The 21,294-nt window shown below is 39.6% G+C and overlaps 1 protein-coding gene across 1 annotated transcript; it reads right to left on the minus strand.

Annotated features, from left to right (window-relative positions):
• Window positions 1–15,932: 15,932 nt before the first annotated feature.
• LOC311256071 (uncharacterized protein) lies at window positions 15,933–17,710 on the minus strand. Its single transcript, XM_084350828.1, has 3 exons — window positions 17,633–17,710; window positions 16,799–16,900; window positions 15,933–16,696 (listed from the first exon to the last, which is right to left on the minus strand). Exons 1-3 carry the CDS (start codon window positions 17,663–17,665, stop codon window positions 16,388–16,390), a joined length of 444 nt encoding a protein of 147 aa, XP_084206954.1. The 5' UTR covers window positions 17,666–17,710; the 3' UTR covers window positions 15,933–16,387.
• Between the last annotated feature and the right edge of the window lie 3,584 nt (window positions 17,711–21,294).

Genomic DNA, 21,294 nt, shown 5'->3' on the forward strand with positions numbered 1-21,294 from the left:
AGATGGATTTTTAAATTTAGTCAGTTTGGAATGGAAGTACTCCCACTTCCTGTTCATTTTAGACTTTTAATGTTTGATGATGATGATCATATCAAAACAAGTTGGCATTAAGTCAGAGTGGATTATTATTGTGTAGGAGTGGGACATTTATGTGAGTGAAGGCCCCTCCATGGGTCTGACTGGTTCCAGTGGTGGTGGCAGATGACAGTGTCAGAATGTGAGGCATTGCTGGTTTGCCGTAGCTTTGCCTTCATTCTCTCTCATTAGTCTGAAGAGTGAGAGATGGGTCACTTACCTACTGCTGGGACATGTGTCACCCTTCACTTTTCCGCTGATCCACTCTCTCACTCATGCCCTCTCTCTTGTGTAGCTTTTCTCCAAGGGCGCAAATCAGAGGGTTGAAAGAGCTTTATGCACATGTGAGCACATGAGACTGCTAGTTTAGTGTGGTGTCTGTTTCCACATTCTTTTTCGTCCATCCACCCACACAGACATTAAAATCCATTCACGCCTATTTAGTGTAGCAAGACAAAAGTTTTACTGTGAAATAATTATTTTGCTTTCATTGACTTATTTGGCCATCTGGGGGCAGCAAAACAATCTAAAAACCACAAAATATATTTACATGCAAATACAGCAAAACAATTGTTAAGGCTTTGATCTCATCACTTCCCACAGAAAACACTTGAGATTAAGGATGAATAGATGTTTTCCCTGTCAAAGTCAGCAGTTGAATACTGGAGCAGTGCCAGGACTGAATAAAGTCCACAGTAGTCCACAATGCTACTGTTGAGGTCGTTGCTGTAATACCACGGCAACTGAAGAAAGTCTCTGGGTGTTCTTCTTCCCCCACGAAGCAGTGAAACGTGTGTTGGATATCAGCAGTGACGGCCACAGGTTCCTTTCTGAACCTCATGTGCATCCCTACGATGCTGTTGCTGATGTCAGGGCCTCTGACCAGCATATCATTGAGTGAGACCACCTAGTCACACTGGATTCAAAGATGAAGTGGATCCACTCTGGCTTCTTCGGATGGTAAACTGCGAAAAAAGGGTAGATACAAGGATTCTTGACCTTCATGCAATGGAGGAGCTTGTTGGTGAACACCTTTCCCATGAATTATAGGAAGCATGCTTACATCTGGCAATGCTTCTCTAGGGTCCAATAGAGTGAGATAAGACACTAAGACAAAGTTTCTGTTTTTTTGTTTGGTAGCCCTTGCCTGGGTACCTTAAAGAGCAATAGTGAAGCCAGTGGTTGGAGTTGTCTTGATGGACCTTGCATCTGTGGAGGGGGTGAGTTTTGGATTGCTGGGAGTAAAATGGAAAATGGAATGATGATCTAGCGATGACAGTGAACTGTCTGAGGAAATAATTGGTGATACTGGGTACATGTGACCAAATCTTTCCCTGACCTACACATATGCTGCAGGGGTGAAGGTAGCTTGGGAGACCACTTTCTAAGATGGCAGTCTGTAGAGCGCCTGCCTCAGATGTCTTGTAAGCCTGGTTACACAAGAAGAAGTGTCAGTAGGGGAACTGATCTTCTGGTCGACTGATTCTACAACATAACCACAGCCCCATTTGCTAGCTGTCTCGTTGAGTCCTACACATGTCTTCAGCATGTATGGAAATGCATCACCTTGCATATTCGAGTTGTTGAGCCAAGGCTCTGTCGCTGTTCTTCTTGAGTATAGGATAGATTCTCTTAGACTTATCACGGTAAACACTAATGAGACATATCTGTAATCATGCCCTTGCATTGACTACTTCTCCACAAACCACAGTACACCTAGAGATTACATCCTGAGAAGCAGCCTTGTCTTCCTCCCTGCCATTCTCTGAGGAGGGAAGAAAAGACTTCTATTTCCTAGGTCGGGACACTCTCTCTTCTGTCTGATAGTGCTTGAGAAACGAGGAAGTTGAAGCTGGGATCTGTACGTTCCTTAACTTCTGTGCGCACAAATTCAACAAACCAAGAAAGGAGGAAAGCTGATGTTGAGGTCATGCTTGTATTTTGAACCAAATGACATCAACTTTTCCTTGAGATTTCACCACAACTTCTCTGTGAAGGAATGAATTTAAGAGTCTCAGCCTGAGGAATGAAGCTGCTCCGTAGTCTGGTCGTACGGCAGCAGATACTTCTTCATCCTTTTCCAGAAGGAAGCAGGGTGAACAGACTGTCACTGAGGTTGGTGCTGTCTTTTAGTAGCCTTTGGGCTCTGTGCAGACATCTCACTTCAATAATCAACATTACTGATATATATATTACTGATGCTCTGTAGATGGGTACCAATGATGTTCTGTGCAACCATCCTGTCCTGGGCCGTGCACAAACAAGTGCAACAAATGATGTGCTTGTAATAGCAGAAACACAAGCAATCTTTCCATACATCTAGCAAGAGTGCACCACATACATAGAGTTTCATGGGGAAATAATCAGTAGATCTCAGCATTGAGAGTCATAGTAATGAGTAAAAACAATAGGAAACAGCCAAGTAAGTAGCCAAGCATTCACTTCTTAAGTTTAACCGAAAGTCCTGTCAATCATTTGGGGAAAAAAATCAGTGGTTAACCTACTCTCTGAAGTATGATCTTTCATTTTCTGGAGGCGTTTTTTCATCAGAAGTCATATGACATAGATATGTTTGGTTTTAGTGTGTTTCTCCATGCATCTCCCATTGACTTCAATACAGCTGTCACCATGGTATGGCCTTTCCGTCCTTTATTCCTCCTTGCTTTTCAAAACAGAGACCCAACCTTACTTCTCCACCAGTGCTTGGTGGCGGTCATAATAACAGGCTTATACAATCATCGACTGTTGCAGTCCCTCCTGACTGACCACCTGCTCCTCTTCTTGAATTACACTCCTCCGGAGCCTCTCTTCACTGCCCGAGAGTCTCTGGGCAAGAGAGAATGGACAGGCTGAATGTCTGAATGGCAGGCTGCACCTCCATAGGCACCTGCGTCTGTTTAGAAAGGTTGTCTCACTTGTCTCACTTGTTTATGCATTTTTTGTTTGCCAGATTGAACTGAATAATTGAATGTACAGATGATACATGGACCATCAACCCACCATCAAACATGAGCAAAGACAATTAAGACTGCCATATAATTTCCATGCCATTTGGATTGTGCTGTGGTAACATAATAACAAAACCAATTTAAATTTTGCTTTATGTAGTAATGGAAACTAGATTTTTTTTGTGTGTTGTAATTGAAAATGACTCTATTTCCATTTTTAAACTTTGTTACAAACCTTGATAATAAAATAAGCCCTGTTTTCCATTTTAAAATTTACATTTCAAGATAGTTGAAGAGAAGTCGCTAATCGAGGAAGATGGCGAAGCCGGCAGGCGGTCTTGCAGGAGCCGCAGGCGTGCTCACCAAACTTTCATCTCTGTTGTCATCTGCACTGTCTAAACCGGCTGAGAAATGCCATGATCTCATCCATACTACAAAAGCCAAGCATGGACCGAGGACTGAGGACTTTATACAGCGATCGGCTTTTCTGATCTACATTATAGTGCTGCTGATCTTCTCTGTCCGCGGCTGTGGGATCAATCAGCTGATGATCTCATGAGACGCCGCACTACCACCAATGCAACCTGTCATACACAATGAATGGAGCCGATTAACCCTCTACACGGCAATATTACGAGATGGACGAGCAACAGCACCATGCGAGCAAACCAACACTACGAGTGATAAAGCTTCAAGTTTATACAGAAAGCTGCTCGCTTACCTGTTGACTACCCTTCTCCTTGCTGGCGACGTGCAACTGAACCCGGGAAGCCATGCCAGAGTTGAGTTTTTGGTATTCAGATTCTTTTTTTTCTTTTTTTTAACAATATTTTTATTAACTTTTCACTTTTACAAGTAAAGGATGGTTTACACAACATGGCTCACAGGAATAAAAAACAAAACAAACAACCAAGTAAACAAAACAAGACAAACAAAAAACAAACAAAAAACAACCCGAACACCAGCTCAGATCCATATAAATAATACTTGGGGTTACAGTAATAATGAGCGGTATGAGCAGTCAAGAAAATCCCTGCAGCATGATATTAGAGACATCAGGCTCCAAATAATTCAAATAGGGTTCCCAGACTTTATAGAATTGGTCTGTTTTTGAATGTAATATACATGTAAGGTACTCTAATGGCACTAGATCAAATACCACCCTTTGCCAGCCTTTAACAGTTGGTACTTTTTCATTAATCCACTGCAATAAAATATTCTTCCTCGGTGAGTATGTAAGAATACAATACAACCTCTTATTATATCCATATGTATATGGATGTTAAGCGTCGACTTGGGAGGCCCAGTATGAGAGACACAGGGTCCATCTCCAGTTCTAAGCCCAATATCTTTTGTATTTCAGATAACACATTAGACCAATACATTTGCAGTTTCAAACATGACCAGAAACAATGAGTTAGGGTACCAATTTCTATCTTGCATTTAAGGCACATGGGTGAGAGAGTAGGATTGAAGTGATGCCTGCGGTTGGGGGATATGTGCATTCTGTGTATAATCTTTAACTGTACTGCTTTGGTACCATTGCAGACTGAAATTGATTTAGCACATCTCCAGACATCCTTCCACTCTTCATCATCAATTGTGATGTTAAACTCCTTTTCCCATGTGCCTTTAAGCCTCTGTAACCCAACAGGGGGTATGAAATACATAGCCTTATAAAATATAAAAGACTCACAGATACCTCTCTATCTGTTAGAAATAATAATTTCTCAACAGGGGAGCTGTCATGGCTCTCAGTTAAAGCTCTGGTCTACGATCTGAGAAAGGTTTGAAAAAAGCATCCCCCGCCCCCACACACACCCCTCCCCTCTGTGCTCCTTAATCCCTCCCCTCCAAGCTCGTATCGCTCTCCCGTCGGAGTCCCGCGACACACCCCCTCCCGCAACAAGCACCAAGAGCAACAAGCCGGCAGAAACCAAATACAGCCCAGCTTTGAATGCGGAGTAACGATGTCGGATTCACAGGTAAAGTTATTACAATGCACGTTGAAACTCACGTAAATCTTGTAAGTCATTACAATGTCCACAGCTAAGCTCCACAGCCAAGCTAGCGTAACGTCATTAGCATGCTACAGCTACGTTACCTTACAGCTACGTAATAAGTTACAACAGCTAAGTTAGCCACTTCTAAAAGTTATTGAGGGCCAAGAGACTAACAGATGCTGCCGTCAGCTTTCATCACAACGATCGCTTCCACATTTAGGCTGAAAAACAAACCTGTGTGAGTCTCGGACCAGCTGTGTGTGTCTCAGCTGCTGTTTGAGTAGCACCAGACAGCAGCTGGGACACACAGCTGCTCCGAGACTCACACAGACCGCGACACAAACGTGCCCGTAAACCGTAATCTCTTGTTTATGACAGATAAGACACACAAATACACACATCGTAACGCCTATATGATAATCGATCATATTGATTTAGCAAAGGCTTCGTTGAAAACAAACGGACAAGACCGGGAGGAGGGTTAGCAAAACAGCTGAGTAGTGACTGGCGAGAGGTTGTTATGGAGAAATAAATCAGGACAAATAAAATAAAAATCCGGAAATAAATCCGAAACCCCTCCGCTTCGCGTTGGGATTTCATCCATCCCTTCATTCATCTTACTTGCTGCTTCATTTAGCTGCCACGAGCAAATACATAGGCTAATTTGGTGTAAACATGATAGCAATGTTAGCTTGTTGTTAGCTTACAATGCTAGCATAGAGGCTAACGTCTCCGTTGAACAAGTAAACAAGTGTTGACAATACTGCAGAGACAGACACCGTCTAATAACACAGAAACAAACTAACGGCAGCTTTCACAGTCATCAGCAGCATCGGCATGAAACTTATCTGTGTCACAACATTCACAATAGAGACAAAGGTTACCTGCTCAACAGAAACGCCGCTGTATCAGCATCGGGTCCATATCTTCACGGACCTTTCGCCACTGTTGATGTGATGACCCGATGTTTATTCCGTTTCGAGCCCTCTTTGTTTCACATCTCCGCTTTGTGTCTTTTCAGTGACAGACTTTCTTTCTTTGACTCTTTGTCAGTGGGGCGAGCAGAGGCAGCTGAACTGCTCAGGGCAAAACAAACCTCTTGCCCGCTTGTAGTTTCAAATGCGGAAGTGGGTCGGGACCGGACGTGAGCAGGAGCAGGAGAGTGAGTGAGGATTGGATCGGAAAATTGATCCAATAGGAGCCATCTGGGCCGGATTGTTCCTATTGGTCAATTTCTTTTCAGTTTTACAGACACTAGAGAGAATGTTTTTTTTTGGTTCCTTTTACTCTTCACATTGTGTAGGTGGTACTATTGGGTCATAACCACCATCTAAATGATGTTAATAATAATAACAAATCTTTCAAATCGTAGACCATAGCTTTAAAGTAGTACTGTGCAAGATATAATGCCTTAACCCTCTAGGCGCCAGAGTTTATTTAGCAAAATATTCCGTTTGGACTTCAAGATTTCAAAAGGCTCATCTAATTTGCATATTGTAACGTCACCAGGTGACTGAAAGTAACTTTCAGTAAAACTGATTTTTGAACATATTTACACAGAAAAAAAATATTTATATTGTCATCTCATCCTCAAAATAAAGACATATTTACACAGTAGTAGGGCCGGGACTCGATTAAAAAAATGAATCTAATTAATTAGAGGCTTTGTAATTAATTAATCGAAATTAATCGCATTTTTAATCGCATATAAATATTTGACCTGAGAACAGTGAGAAGCAATTTTTTTCATATGGGTTTTAGTATACCATTGAATAATGACTATTACACGGCCTTACGAGTGAAATAAATAATAAATAATCACCCACAATGATTCAGCAGCGACAAGGATTGCTCGGTGAAGTTTTAACTTTCACTTTCACTTTCAAGGCCGGCCTGAGAGAGGAGCTGGACAGCGTGCTGTGGTTGGTGTAACGCGTTGAAAGTCCAGCTGTCAGCGGTCAGAGCGCCGTCCCTAGCTGCTCTCATTTGTCCAGTCACAGACATGATCTGACGACTTTCAAGGCCGGCCTGAGAGAGCAGCTGGACAGCGGTGCTGTCTTGCTTATGTTGCTATTGCCAGGGCGCCAGTGTCGGCGGCTTTTTAACTCGTTAAATAATTGTGCTCCAGTATAATCGGTACGCCTGAAACTCATCCAGTGAGAAACATTCCGAGGTGCAAAAATAAGTGCGATTAAAATGCGTTAATTTAATAAATTAATCTTAATTAACGCGTTAATGTCCCAGCCCTACACAGTAGATTTTTTTTCATTTCATTTCATAGATTTTTTTCATCCTCTCATCCTCAGAGCAAATGAACAGGAATCTGATAGGAGTCAATTTCCTAATCACTCTCGCCGTGATCAGTGTGTGTTGCTTGTGTGACAGTGTCTGCAGCTGCAGCATCGTCAGTCACTCATCTCTGACGAGCGATCGTCATCAGAGGGCAGATCGTCCCTTTCTGAATCGTGATCAGCAAAGATCTGTGCAAGCACCTCATCCGCACTGTAAAGTCTTTTGGGCATTTTGTTTTTTATTACAAAAATCGCTATCTGTGTCTCTATCTGTCCAGCACACTTCTACCACCGCTCCGCGGCTCTCTCCTCTCCCACTCTGCCGCTTAGCCGGTGCCGCTCTGACAGCCGGTGTCGGGTTTCAAACTTTTTTTTCTCAGGTATTTTGCATAGAAACACACCCACAAATGACGTCAGGATTGAAGCTGAATGTAGTGGCCATCTAGTGGTAGCAAGCAGTAACAGCACAAGGCAGTAGATTTAAAGATATGGGCTGTTTTATTCAGCAATGTTGCCTGTCGCAATAATGGCGCCTAGAGGGTTAACTGCAAATAACGAAAGAAGTCATGCCTAGGGACAGAATATTTCTCTATCATTTGTTCAAGTGTCATAACCAAATTATCAGAGAGTAAGTCCCTCAGTCTATGAACACCATTATCCCTCCACTGCCTAAAACCAATATCAAACATCCCAGGCTGGAAATCAGGATTATTCATGATAGGGGTGAAAACAGATGTGAACCTTGACCTTCCCTCAAGTCGACATACTGATCGTCAGGCCTTAAGTGTATTAAGTGTAACCGGGTTATTACAACTCAGTCTGATATTTTTAAATTTCTTAAAGAACAGTAAGTCCCTTAGTGGATACTTCGAAAGGGAAGCTTCAACTCCCAACCAAATAGAGCTTGAGTTATTTACGACCCAGTCATAAATATACCTCATATGAGTACACAACTGATATGTTCTGACATTTGGTAAGTCTAGACCCCCTACAGAACCTGGAAGCTGCAATGTAGCCATCTTAAGTCTTGGTCTGCGCTTGCTCCATATGAAGGAACTTAGCCAGCCATTCAGGTTTTGCATCACCCTATTTGAGAATATGACCGGACTCATTTGAACAGGATACAACAATCGAGGCAATATATTCATTTTGACCAAGGATATACGTCCTAGCCAGGAGACAGGCAGAGAATTCCAACGCTCCAAATCCTGCCTCACCTTCTCGAACAGGGGAACAAAGTTTGCTTTATACATCTGATTAAATTTAGGGGTTATGACTATTCCTAAGTATACAAAACCTGCCGGAGACCACTTAAAGGGAAAAGAAGGTAAAGCAGCTGGTATCGAATTAAGGCTCCCAAGTGGCATGGCTTCAGACTTTGGTCAGATTAATTTTATACCCAGAAAATGTGCCAAATAAATCAATAATGTTAAGTAGAGCTGGCATTGACGTCTCTGGATTGGAAATAAATATCAAGACATCATCTGCATGCAGGCTAATCTTGTGCTCATAATCAACTAGCAGACCCCGTATAGCAGGTGCCATCCTTATGGCCTTCGCCAACGGTTTGATGGCAACGGCAAATAAGAGGGGTGACAAGGGGCAGCCTTGCCTCGTTCCTCTATACAATGGAAAACTGTCCGATTTAAGCCCATTAGTCAAAATAGCCGCCTGAGGATTATCATACAAAATTTTGACCCACCTAATGAAATTATCACCGAGACCAAATTTATTTAAAGTATAAAATAGATAAACCCATTCTAAAAGACCTTCTCAGCATTTAGAGAAAGCACCAGACCATCAATATCTCTTTCCTGGAAAGCCTGAATTACATTGAGAAGGCGCCTGACATTATCACGGGAGTTACGACCTTTTATAAAACCAGTCTGATCTTCTTTTATAATTTTAGGCAGAAGGTCTTCAAGTCGAGTAGCTAGGATTTTTGAAAGTATCTTCCGGTCCACATTAAGAAGAGCTATCGGTCTATATGAGGAACAAGACTCTGCGCACTTCCCCTTTTTCAGAATTAGAGAAATTTTTGCTTCTCTAAGAGTCTGAGGTAATCCATTATGCAAAAAAGAGTGATTGAACATATCAAGTAATGGGTCTACTAATAAATCACAACATTCTTTATAAAATTCGCTACCAAACCCATCAGGCCCAGGGGCTTTTCCGTTTTGTAAGGTTTTTATAGCATTCAGTACTTCCTCTCTGGAAATGGGGGCGTTAAGATTGTTTTGCTGTTCTGTTGATATAGTAGGTAAACTAAGCCGAGAAAAGAAATCTTCCATTAATTCAAGTGCGTCATCTGGTTGTTCAGATGCATACAGTCTACAATAAAATTCTTTGAAAGTGTCATTTATAGACTTATTGTCATATATGCGATTATTCTGAGCATCACAAATGGCTGCAATAGCTTGTGATTCTGATCTTTTTTTGGTAAGGTATGCCAAATAGGTATTCAGATTCTTTTAACCTTAAGATGTTACTTTCGCTTGCTTATCTTTCTGTACGGAGGAAAAACTTTATATCTGCAGACGACTGTCTCTGTGCTCATGTCAGCAAGACTAAAAACTGTGATTAGGGTTTCTCACGTAGTAACATTTTAAAGAAAAGGTATATCATCTTGCTTCTACTTTTAATGTCTGGAAATGTCCATACAAATCCCGGGCCAGGTCTTAATTGTATCTCTACACCGGAGGAGTTCAAAGGCAGGTCTGGTCTCGGTATTATCCATATTAATGTGCGCAGCTTGCTTCCAAAAATTGATTTGATCAGAATTTGGGCTTGTTCAACAGATGCTGATATTATTGTTGTATCAGAAACTTGGCTTAGTAAGTCAATACTAGATAAAGATGTCAGTATAAAAGGGTATATGGTACATCGCTGCGATCGCCCCAGGAAAGGAGGCGGAGTCGCTATATATGCTAAAAACAAGTTTCATATTAGTCCCTTATCCTCAGTATCCATCTGCAAGCAATTTGAACTGCTGTCTCTTAAACTTGATCTTGCTCAGAGTCAATTTATTAATATTATAGGATGCTACAGGCCACCTTCTGCTAGTGCTGAAGCCTTAACCTCATTAGCACATTATTTGTCTAATTTCGAGTCAAATGAGCTATTGCTACTGGGGGATCTGAACTACGACTGGTTGACTTCAGCATCTGATAACCTCAAATCGACGTGTAACACTTTTAATCTAACACAACTTGTTGAGGAGGCAACGTGTCCAAATGTTAAATGCCCCGAGAAGTCGTCTTTGCTTGATTTGATCATGACAAATGCTCCACATAAATACCCTGATGTAGGCATTTTTGCAAATGATCTCAGTGACCATTGTGTCATTGCAACTGTCAGGCAGGCTAAGTTTCCTAAAACCAAGCCCCGACTGCTTATCAAAAGAGATCTTAAGCGTTTTTGTGAGCAAGCTTTTTTTCATGATCTTTATAACTTTGATTGGAACAGACTTAATCTTATTGGTGAAGTGGAACTGGCCTGGAAATTCTTTTCTGATGGTTTCCTGAACATTTTAAACAAAAATGCCCCTTTCTACAAAATGCGAGTAAAAGGTCGCAATAATCCCTGGTTTTCTCCTGAGCTCAATAGTCTCCTTTGAGATAGAAACAACGCATGGGCCAGAGCAAGACAAAGTAAAACTGATGCTGACTGGCTCAGATTTAGGCAGCTTAGGAATCGCTGTACTCAGGCTATAAAAAGAGCAAAGACAGAGTACTACCTCTCGGAAACCACTAAAAATTTAAATTATCCAAAAAAGTTTTGGAAAGCGATCAGGTCTTTTTCCGGTCAGGTTTCCTCCACTGAACCACCATCCTTTATCAACAAAGGCTCATGTATGATAACTGATAAGTCCGACATATTAAATTGTTTTAATGAGCATTTTATTTCTGCAGGTTTTTTTTTTTAATCCAGTCATGAGTCAAACAGTCCTGATTCCCTTGTTGATAACGGTAATGTCTTGCCTGCCTGTAAAGAAAATGTGTCAGCTCCATTTCACTTTCTTTCTGTATCTGCTGATGATGTGTCTAGAGAATTGAAACAGCTGGACCCAAAGAAATCTGCCGGTCCTGATCAGCTTGAACCCTACTTTCTTAAGTTGGCTGCAGACTTCATTGCTCAGCCTTTATCAAATTTGTATAACCTGAGTCTTCTTAATAGTGAGGTTCCAAGTATATCGAAGTCTGCCTTTGTTCTTCCCCTGCTAAAAGGGGGAGATCCCTCAATTGTGAACAACTACAGGCCAATTTCGAAGCTGTGCATTTTAGCAAAGGTCTTCGAAAGACTTGTTAGCAATCAATTAAAGGATTTCCTTGATGAAACTAGCACCTTATCAATATACCAATCTGGCTATAGGAAAAAACATAGCACTGTTTCTGCAGCCCTTAAGGTTCTTAACAACATCATTGAAGCGCTGGATGTAAAGAAAGTATGTGTAGCCTTATTTATTGACTTATCCAAGGTGTTTGACACCGTCGATCATAATATCCTGATTGATATACTGCACAAAGTGGGCTTATCTGACACACAGTTTCTTGGTTCAGAAATTATTTATCGGGCAGATCACAGTGTGTCCAGATGGCAGGGTCCTCATCAACATTTTTGAGTGTTTTGAAGGGGGTACCACAATGGTCGGTGTTAGGACCCATTTTGTTTTCGATCTATATAAATGATCTTTGCAATAATTTGTCAGATGCCCTCTATCATTTTTATGCAGACAACACAATAATTTATTGTTTTGCATCATCTGTTGTGCAAGCTTTCGCAATTTTACAGTCGGCCTTTGATGTTGTTCAGGCCCGTCTGCAAAGGCTGATGCTGGTTTTGAACACTGAGAAGACGAAGGTTATGATGTTTTCCAGGGCTACTGTGCAGTCGAAAAATCTTCCCATTTTAACCTGTCAAGGTACAGCCATTGAGCTGGTCTCGTCCTATAAATACCTGGGTTTCCATATTGATGAACGTCTAACTTTCAAGTACCATATTTCAAGCTTAGTTTCTAAAGGTAAGGTAAAATTGGGCTTTTACTTTAGGAATAGATCTTGCTTCTCTTTTCGAGCCAGGAAACGCCTTGTGTCAGCAACCTTTCTTCCACTGCTTGATTATGGTGATGTACTGTACATGCATGCTCCAGTCACATGTCTACGTTCTCTGGATACTGTGTATCATTGTGCCCTGAGGTTTGTCACTGGATGCAAAAATTTGACCCATCATTGCACCTTGTACAAAAAAGCTGAATGGTCATCCCTGTCTGTCAGGAGATCCACTCACTGGTTGACTTTTATTTATAAAGCTCTACTTGGGATGGTCCCTTCCTATCTCGGTATTCACCTTGTTAGGAATCATGGACATTACAGGCTACGCTCCACTGGCTTTTTTACTCTAACTGTCCCCCATGTTTTCTCAGAACTGGGGAAAAAGGAATTTCGTTTTGCTGCCCCCTCTGCATGGAACTCTCTGCAAGATGAATTAAAATTGTCGAACCTGATCCCTCTTGATAACCTTGTTAAGATTCTTAAAACTAAGGAACTCAAAAGCATTGGGCTCTGTCACTGTTTTTAAATCAGATGTTGCACCTCCTTTAATCTATCCCTGATAATTTCATTTTTATTTATTGGACTTTTGTTATTTATCTGTATTACTGCTTGTAATTGTGATTTTGCTGCCTCTTGGCCAGGTCGCTTTTGAAAAAGAGATTCTACATCTCAATAAGCTTTACCTGGTTAAATAAAGGTTAAATAAAAAAATAAAAAGAAGTCTAAATCAATTACCGACGGACACATTTTTACAAGTCTTCATAATAAAGTAGTGAATGAACTAAGGAAAGCAAAGGCAACATTTTTTATGGACATTATTAAAGACGGAAAAGGAAATAGTGAATTGATATGGAGGAACATAAATAAACTAACAAAGAAAGACAAGCAAAATCAGGGAAAGGGACATGAACTGAAAATTCTGGGAAATTTAACTAATGATCTCAGTGAAATTGCCTCTGCATTTAATACTTATTTTACTGCGTCAGTGCAGAATCTATCCCACACATTTGGTGCAAGAATTAAAAACATAGCAGCACCAGATTTTAGTAAGCCGATTTTTAAGACAACTGAAGTCCCTGAAAATAAAGTTTGTAAGATCCTACACACTTAAAAATGTTGGGTTAAAAACAACCCAATATGGGTTATTTTTTAACCCAACACTGGTTAAATATTGGACAGAACACATGCTGGGTTATTTTGACCCAACAAGTTGGGTTGGTTTCCTTAAACCAACAGTTGGGTTGTTTATACAACCCAGTTGGGTTGTTCATATAACCCAACCATAGGCTCAATTTGACTATACTGCTGGGTTCTTTCTACTCAATCAGTTGGGTTGCTAATTTCTAATTATTAATATTTTATTATAATTATATAATATTGTTATGGTCATTATTTATTGATTAAATATATTCTGACACAAAAAATTAAGAAAAAATATTTATTAAAATTCAAAATTCACAGAATACAAAATATTTTAAGTAACAAACTTTTTATCAAAAATAGGGAACAGTGATTTACACAAACTTTTAGAAACTAAACATATGAACTATTTTGAAACATTTTTTTAAGAACAATTATTTATCAAAATTTAAAATTTACAGAATACAAAAATATTTTAATTAACAAACTTTCTGTAATTGTATTTTTTTTAAAAAGGGAACAGTGACTTAATCTTTTCAGAACAAAAAACATTAAAACTATCTAAAAACAATTGTAGGAACTATATCTACAGGAGAAACTGGGTGTCCTGGCCTAACTGGAGGCCAGTGATTGGAGCTGGCTCCTGAGAAAGCCAACTGCTGGCGAAACGATTCCCTCCATTTCAAAAACTACACTTTGGAGGAATTGCCATGTTGGCGTGCACTCTCTCGGGTAGTGCAAGTCGAACACATAAAAACTTTTAAAACAGGTATCCACCGCTGCAAGTGCTGTTTCGGCCTCAATCGTCCTCCCCGAGATCACAGAAAACGCCTGAGAATACTGCGTCCCGCTCTCCAGCAGGAGGACATAGGGGCAGGATCTCGACGTTTTTGCCTGGTCAAGGTACACTCAGAAAAGTTTGACCATTATCTACTTAAAAAAATTATGGCAACAAAGTGACACTTAATATAATTGAATAGATTTTAAGAACTTCAACTTTGATTAAAAACTATTGATTTGATTAAGTAAATTTAAACAAAACTATTAAATACAAAATAATGAAATCATTGGTCGAAATATTTTGGATTTGCTAATAATATGGCAAATGTTGAGTAAATCCAAATCAATTTTACAGGTAAAACTGATTCATATTTACTAGGTATCTGCAAAAAAGTAATTTAGATATACTAAATATCTGCAAAAAAGTTATTTAGATATACTAAATATCTGCAAAAAAGTGATTTAGATTTACTAATTAATTAGGTGGAATTTATTTACATTTACTAATTATCTGGATGATACTGATTTATATTTACTAATTTTATGGGTGAAATTGATGCTATCTTTCTAAATATCAGAATAAGAATGATTTGGATTCAACAAATAAAATAAGTTACATCAACTCATAACTTGGAACAATGTTACTTAATTCAACACATTTAAACTGCAATTGTTATTTATCTTTTCATAAATAAATTGTTTAAATCAACTTATAATTGGTACCACATGACTTAAAATCTATTTAATGTTATTGATTGTCACTTTGTTGCCATAATTTTTTTATGTTGAATCTCATTAATATCATGCCTTCATGTTGCAAGAATTTACTGAAGGTCAGTTAACAAATTACCATATAGGAGAACAGCAGGTAAACATTTATTTGTGCAACTTTGTTTACAAATACATTTTCAAAAAGATTTTTTCTTGTGTAAAATGCCAAAATACAAAGAAATAGAGAGGGAGGCTATAAGAAATCAGACATAAACAATGTGTACAATAGGGATATGTATGCTGGCAATCTGTTTATTATGTATTTTGATCAAGGCTCATTATGAAGTGATGTCACGTTCACAAGGAAAGATGAGAGAGATCTACAAATTCCTCTGAGGGACAGAAGACTTTTAGGTGTAATTCAAGGTTTGGTGTTTACATTATGGCAGTGTTTTCAGACTGCAAAAAAAACCTTTAAAATTTTGATTTTGATTTTGATTTGACTTTGAAATTGTTAAAGCCAATGCGTTTTAAAGAGTTAAAAGAAATCAAAACATCCCTGTGCTGACTGACTTAAGTCTGGGATAAATGTCAGGTACTTCATTTGGTTTGGTTCCTCACTAACTAAAGTGGCACTGAAATCATTAATTTGTGCAAATTCAAATTCATCTATCAAAACATGCAACATATGTATCCCTCGTGTACACAGCAGAATCACAGCAGCAAATCCCTCAAATGAGTATGAAATTTTTTTCTGAACACACCTGAAGAGTAATTAACTGCAGCACTGAAACTCAGCCTTGAAGTACACCGTGTGACAACATCAACAACTACATCAGATAAAACAGATGTATATTTCAAAATTTTCTTTCCAGAATGGCAGGAGCTTTGAAGCCTGCAAGCAGAGTGATAAAATATTTCTGGAGAAAAACAAAGGCACTTGCTATTTGAGGCAGGCCAAATGCACAGGTAGCTTTCCTCAGTGTCAGATCAGTACAGCTTGAGCTCACAACTAACAGTGGCACAAAACAGAGGTAAAGACCCAGCAGAATATTGTCCATCTTCATAATGGAGCTGTGAGGTGGTTGCAAGAACAACCAGAAGAATCATGAAATCATCCATATGTCCTAAACTGGTGGCCATGTGTTCATAGTCCATCAGGAAGCTCTGTGTTTTCAAAACACAACTCTCACTGTCCTGGTTATAATGAAGCATTATCATTTGCTCGTGACTTCTGGAATACCAAGCAACAAAAACAGTTACTTGTACAAAGTATAACATCACACCCTTCAAATGAGTATGGATAACATATTTTTTATGAACAAGACTTGAACACTTAACTACAGCACAGAATTACTGAGCACTCCAGTGTATTTAGGGTCCCTTTCTTAAGCCAGTAGCTTGCTCTTGAGGCTGTTCACTTTTGGGGAAAGCTTTGAACAATCCAGTTCGAGGAAGAGTTTCTGAAAGGCTTCAAAAGTGTACCTGAGCTCCTTGGGATAGGCAAGATTCACTGCATACGTCAAACCAATGAGCATGGCACAAGCCCTCGGAAAGTTACCCAGAGCGGTCAGGACCTTTGTTCCGTCTATCACGATTCCGATGTCCTCTGTACCCTCTGACAGATTAGTCTGGATGCTGTAGATTTTCATCTCTTGTACAGCAAGGTCCTGTGCCACACTGTCTTCATCTGCATCCTAAGATAACAAGAACATTTTGTATTTTAGACTGTACAGCTAAAGGAGAAGGTCCTAAACAAATAGAGATGTAGAGAGAAAGATATATGCATTTCAACTTACATCATACTCTTTAAAGAGCTGATCGGGAGATTCCCCAAGGTACAACATCAGACACCGGATGACAATGTCTCTGGTTATGTTGATGGTGGGATTGCTTGGAGCCTGAAATAACATAAATTAATTAATTACTCAAGGTCATGGTGCAGTTTTTATTGCTAGGAGGCTTAGACGTGTGTTATTTTTTAAAGAAACCACTGTCAATGATCCTTTATGTGCTGTCTGAGAGACCAGTCTTATGAAACACTTCCTGTCTTAACTGAGGTTTTCAGAGGACCAGCTATGACTCCAGAAAGTCACTGGTCCTGGAAAAGAAAATAAACATTTTAAATGTTATGTTTATCACTGAACTTATGGTGAGCTGGTAGGTGAGTTTTGTCACTTTTGGACAAAGTAGCTGCTTCCCTGTTTCTGTGCTTTATGATAAGATATGCTGCTGGTTGTACCTTCAAATTTACATTAGAGGAAGAGAAGCGTTATCATTCTAACTCTATTTTAACTCATAGAGAGACTGCCAAAGTAGGCTATTTCCCAAAATGTTGACATTTAAACAGCTAGAAAATAGGGGTGAGTGGCAGCTGGTGCTTAAGAGCAGAGTAATGTAAAACACATAAAGAGCACATTATTAAAATATTAAAATATTTTGCACAAGCTAATTGAATGGTCACATTTTGAGAATGTGTGATAAACAATGTCTAATTCGATGGCAAAGTGTATAAAAACTGCTGTAAATTAAAATGATATGCACTTATTTAATACACATTTTTATAGACATTTCCTCCTGCAGATTTAATATAAATATAAATAAAAAACATAATATGGCCAAACGTAGGATACCTTCAGTAGGATAGTCTGCAACCTCAATCCCATGGTCCCGCCCTTTGAGTGGAAGAGGTTCAGAAGCCCTCGGAGAGTATTCATCCAGCTTGGACATGAACTTTGATTCCAGGTGCACCGTTGTGACTCTGTGAAACTCATCCTGGATCTAAAAGACAAATGATGTAACCAGTAAACCATATTTGATCTTGAAAATACCTGAAAACATGATTTATGAGATGACAGTAACTTGGCATATTTTGAATCAAATAGTTGACCCCTCACAATTGCAAAGGAATGTTTCTGATTACCATACACTTGTAACTCACATTAGACGCCTCAAATAGAGCTGGCCATCTGGCTTTTATGTCCTCTATGGTGGGTGATTGGTTAACGATTTCATTTCTTAGGTGTGCAAAGGTTTTGGCCATCTTTTCTTTGATCAATTTGTTGTTGTCTCTTTTCCTTACTTCAGTTAGCAACTGAATCCTTTCCTGTTCTTGACTTTCCTCATCCTCTCCTGCTGGGTAAGGTGGGAGGTAGTTTACTTCTGCCTTTCGAGGCTTTTTCACATTCTTTGCAGATTTCTGGTCTGCAGGGCTCTTGCGCTTCAAGGCATTGCACATCACCTCAGGAACACCGTAGCCTCGGAGTTTGGTGCGATAATTTGCCATCTTGTGTCTCCTTCTGGCAGCTCAGAGTTAGCACCATGCTCGTATTTACTGACCTCTAACCAGCGTTCACAAACGGCCTTGATGTAATGTGTTGTCACCACGACGACCCACAACCAACAGTTTGAAAACACGATCGACACAGAATAAATGGAGGGGTTAACTTCTTGCCGTGTTGACCGATGTAGAAAGTGTTTAAAACCGTGTAGGAGCCACCGCTGCCCCCCCCCCCCCACCACCACTGCTACCGCCGTTACCACCACTCGGAAAAGTAGTAAAGCCGGTGAATGTACCGCTTTTGACGGTTACTCGAGTATAAAGTGACACTCGAGTACAGTATACCCGATAACACGAAGTGTGTAACTATATACTCACCTCTCAGAACAACGTGTGTTTACCGTCTGGCTCACTGTTAGCTTGGTAAGGTGGGGGAGGGGTGGAAGCTCCGGCTGACTTTGAATCGCAATATTGATTAAACTTGCCAGTAAACTACTGCCAGTAAACTTGTTAGGTAACTCGCGGTTACGCAAATCAATGTTCAACTGCTGGGGCAACATAGCTATAAAGTATTGTTATTGAAGCCTCTTACCTTGAGAAAATGGCAGTCGACGACGGCTGTGGCAGACATCAACGTCAGTGTGGCGCAAATGTCTTGGGCGGAAGTATACGGCGATTAAAACCTAAGAGTCCCCATTGAGTAAAATGTATCAATTTTTAGACTTTGTTGACTTTACTGTTAAATATAATTAAATTCTACTCAGTGGTTTTCAGCTGATATTATTCAAACAAAAATGAGTAAAATGCAATTGATAAATAATTCAAATTTGATTAAATCAACATAATAATATACCAAACTGCACACAGTCTTTTTTTTCATGTAAAGGTTACTAGTATTTATTTTGTAAATATTAATTTAGCCCAGTCACACTTTTTACAGTGTATTCCACCATGTTGGTTCCGACCTATGATGAGAAATAAAAGAAATAAGGTAAGTATCTCTACTGGGGCAAAGCAAGTATCATTAGCTCACAACTCAAGCTCTTTCAACCCATTCCTACCCCAACTTTGTTGAACCCCCTTCCACTGCAGTTACATCTAAAGTCTTCTGGGGTGTGTCTCCAGCTTTGCAAATCTACACACTGCATTTTTGTCTGTTCACAAACTCAAATATTTTTCATTGGGGTTTTCAGTGATCGACAAACACAAGGTAACACACATTTGAGAAGTGAAACAAAAATGATACATGATACTCAGTCATCTGATACAGAGGGGGCTAAATACTTTGAACCACATTTCACTGCAGTTACAGCTAAAAGTATTCTGGGGTGTGTCTCTACCAGCTTTGCACATCTACACACTGCATTTTTTGTCCATTCTTCTTTGCAAAACAGCTCCAGTTGGGTCAGATTGGAGAGCATCTGTGAACAGCAGTTTTCAAATCTTGCCAAAGATCCTCAGTAGGATTCAGGATTCATATTTAGCTCCATCCATTCTCCCATCAACTCTGAGCAGCTTCCCTGTCCCTGCTGAAGAAAAGCCCCCCACAGCACAATGCTGCCACCACCATGAACCTGGACACACCATCTACAGTGTGAAACATGGTGGTGGCAGCATCTGCTGTTCACAGATGTTTTGTTTTGCAAAGAAGAATGGACAAAAAATGCAGTGTGTATATGTGCAAAGCTGGTAGAGACACACCCCAGAATACTTTTAGCTGTAACTGCAGTGAAAGGTGATTCAACAAAGTATTTAGCCCCCTCTGTATCAGAGGACTGAGTATCATATCATTTTTGTTTCACTTCTCAAATGTGTGTTACCTTGTGTTTGTCGATCACTGAAAACCCCAATAAAAAATATTTAAGTTTGTGGTTGCAACGTGACAAGGGGCGTATAAGTTCAAGGGGTATGAATACTTTCGCAAGGCACTTTAATAAGTGTGAATAACAAAGATTCATCCACATGAGACTTATTTAATAAGCAAAAAAAGTGTTTGTTGTAGTGCCTTTAACAATGAAATCATGCGGCATGTGCAGTCTTCTTATGCGAGTTATAACTTTTAAGAATTGTGCTTTGTGAAATGAGTAACATTATCTAACGTTGCACTGTCACTCATTCCAAGGATATAACGTTTTCACCATGCCCTTTGTTATATAAAGATGAATGTTTCCTTCCAACTTTTTAAAACAACAACTGGGGTCGTTTCTAATGAATTTATGTTTTGGTTTATGCTCAAAGGTGAATTACTTACAGGTTGCACATCCATGAATGCTCTTCTTGATTCATCAATGCTGGCCCGGACCAGTCGTCTGCCTTTTTTATACACTGGCGGAGGGAGCATGGTTGGCAGCAGCGCCAGGGCTACTTCCCCCTTGGCATCTGTAGGAGAACAATTATGGGTGTCAATATAGACTTGAATAGCTGTAATACAATAAAAAAAAAGTCAAAATGCCTTCCAAATTGGCAGCAATTGCCGTCCATATCCATCTATAATTAAAACCAAATCCCATCAAACTAACTTGCATGTAACAATCCTCTTTGAGCATCCCCCTATCTCTCCTTCCTTTCTTCTGCAGTTTACATAGGTGACTTTCGCGTTTGAGTGTTTTTGTAAGTTAAGTTCAAATTTTAAGTGTCATTAGGTTAAAATTAGAAAAAGGCTCCCGCACACCGTTAACTGCACAGCTTTTATTTTCAACGTTTCAGTCGTTAGACCTTCATCAGGATAGTTTAAGAGAAGTGTTCACATCATACATACATATATATATATATAAAGGATGTACATCGAGGACAGCCAATGGGATCAGTTCAGCTGATAGGTCTCACCTGTCAGGTGGAAACAAAATTAATTAGGCTCTGAAGGAGTTCACAATGGTCCAGGGCAGGAGATATTAGGTTAAAATATTACAAAAATATATTGAATTTTTTTTACAAGTGTTTCTTAAAGTTGTCAGAGTCCAGTGGCTACTTCTATGCACACATACATTAAAATTCAAAATAGAAAAATACAAAGCA

The sequence above is a fragment of the Pagrus pagrus genome (assembly GCF_965226575.1).
Source record: "Pagrus pagrus genome assembly, chromosome: 4".
NCBI lineage: Eukaryota > Metazoa > Chordata > Actinopteri > Spariformes > Sparidae > Pagrus > Pagrus pagrus.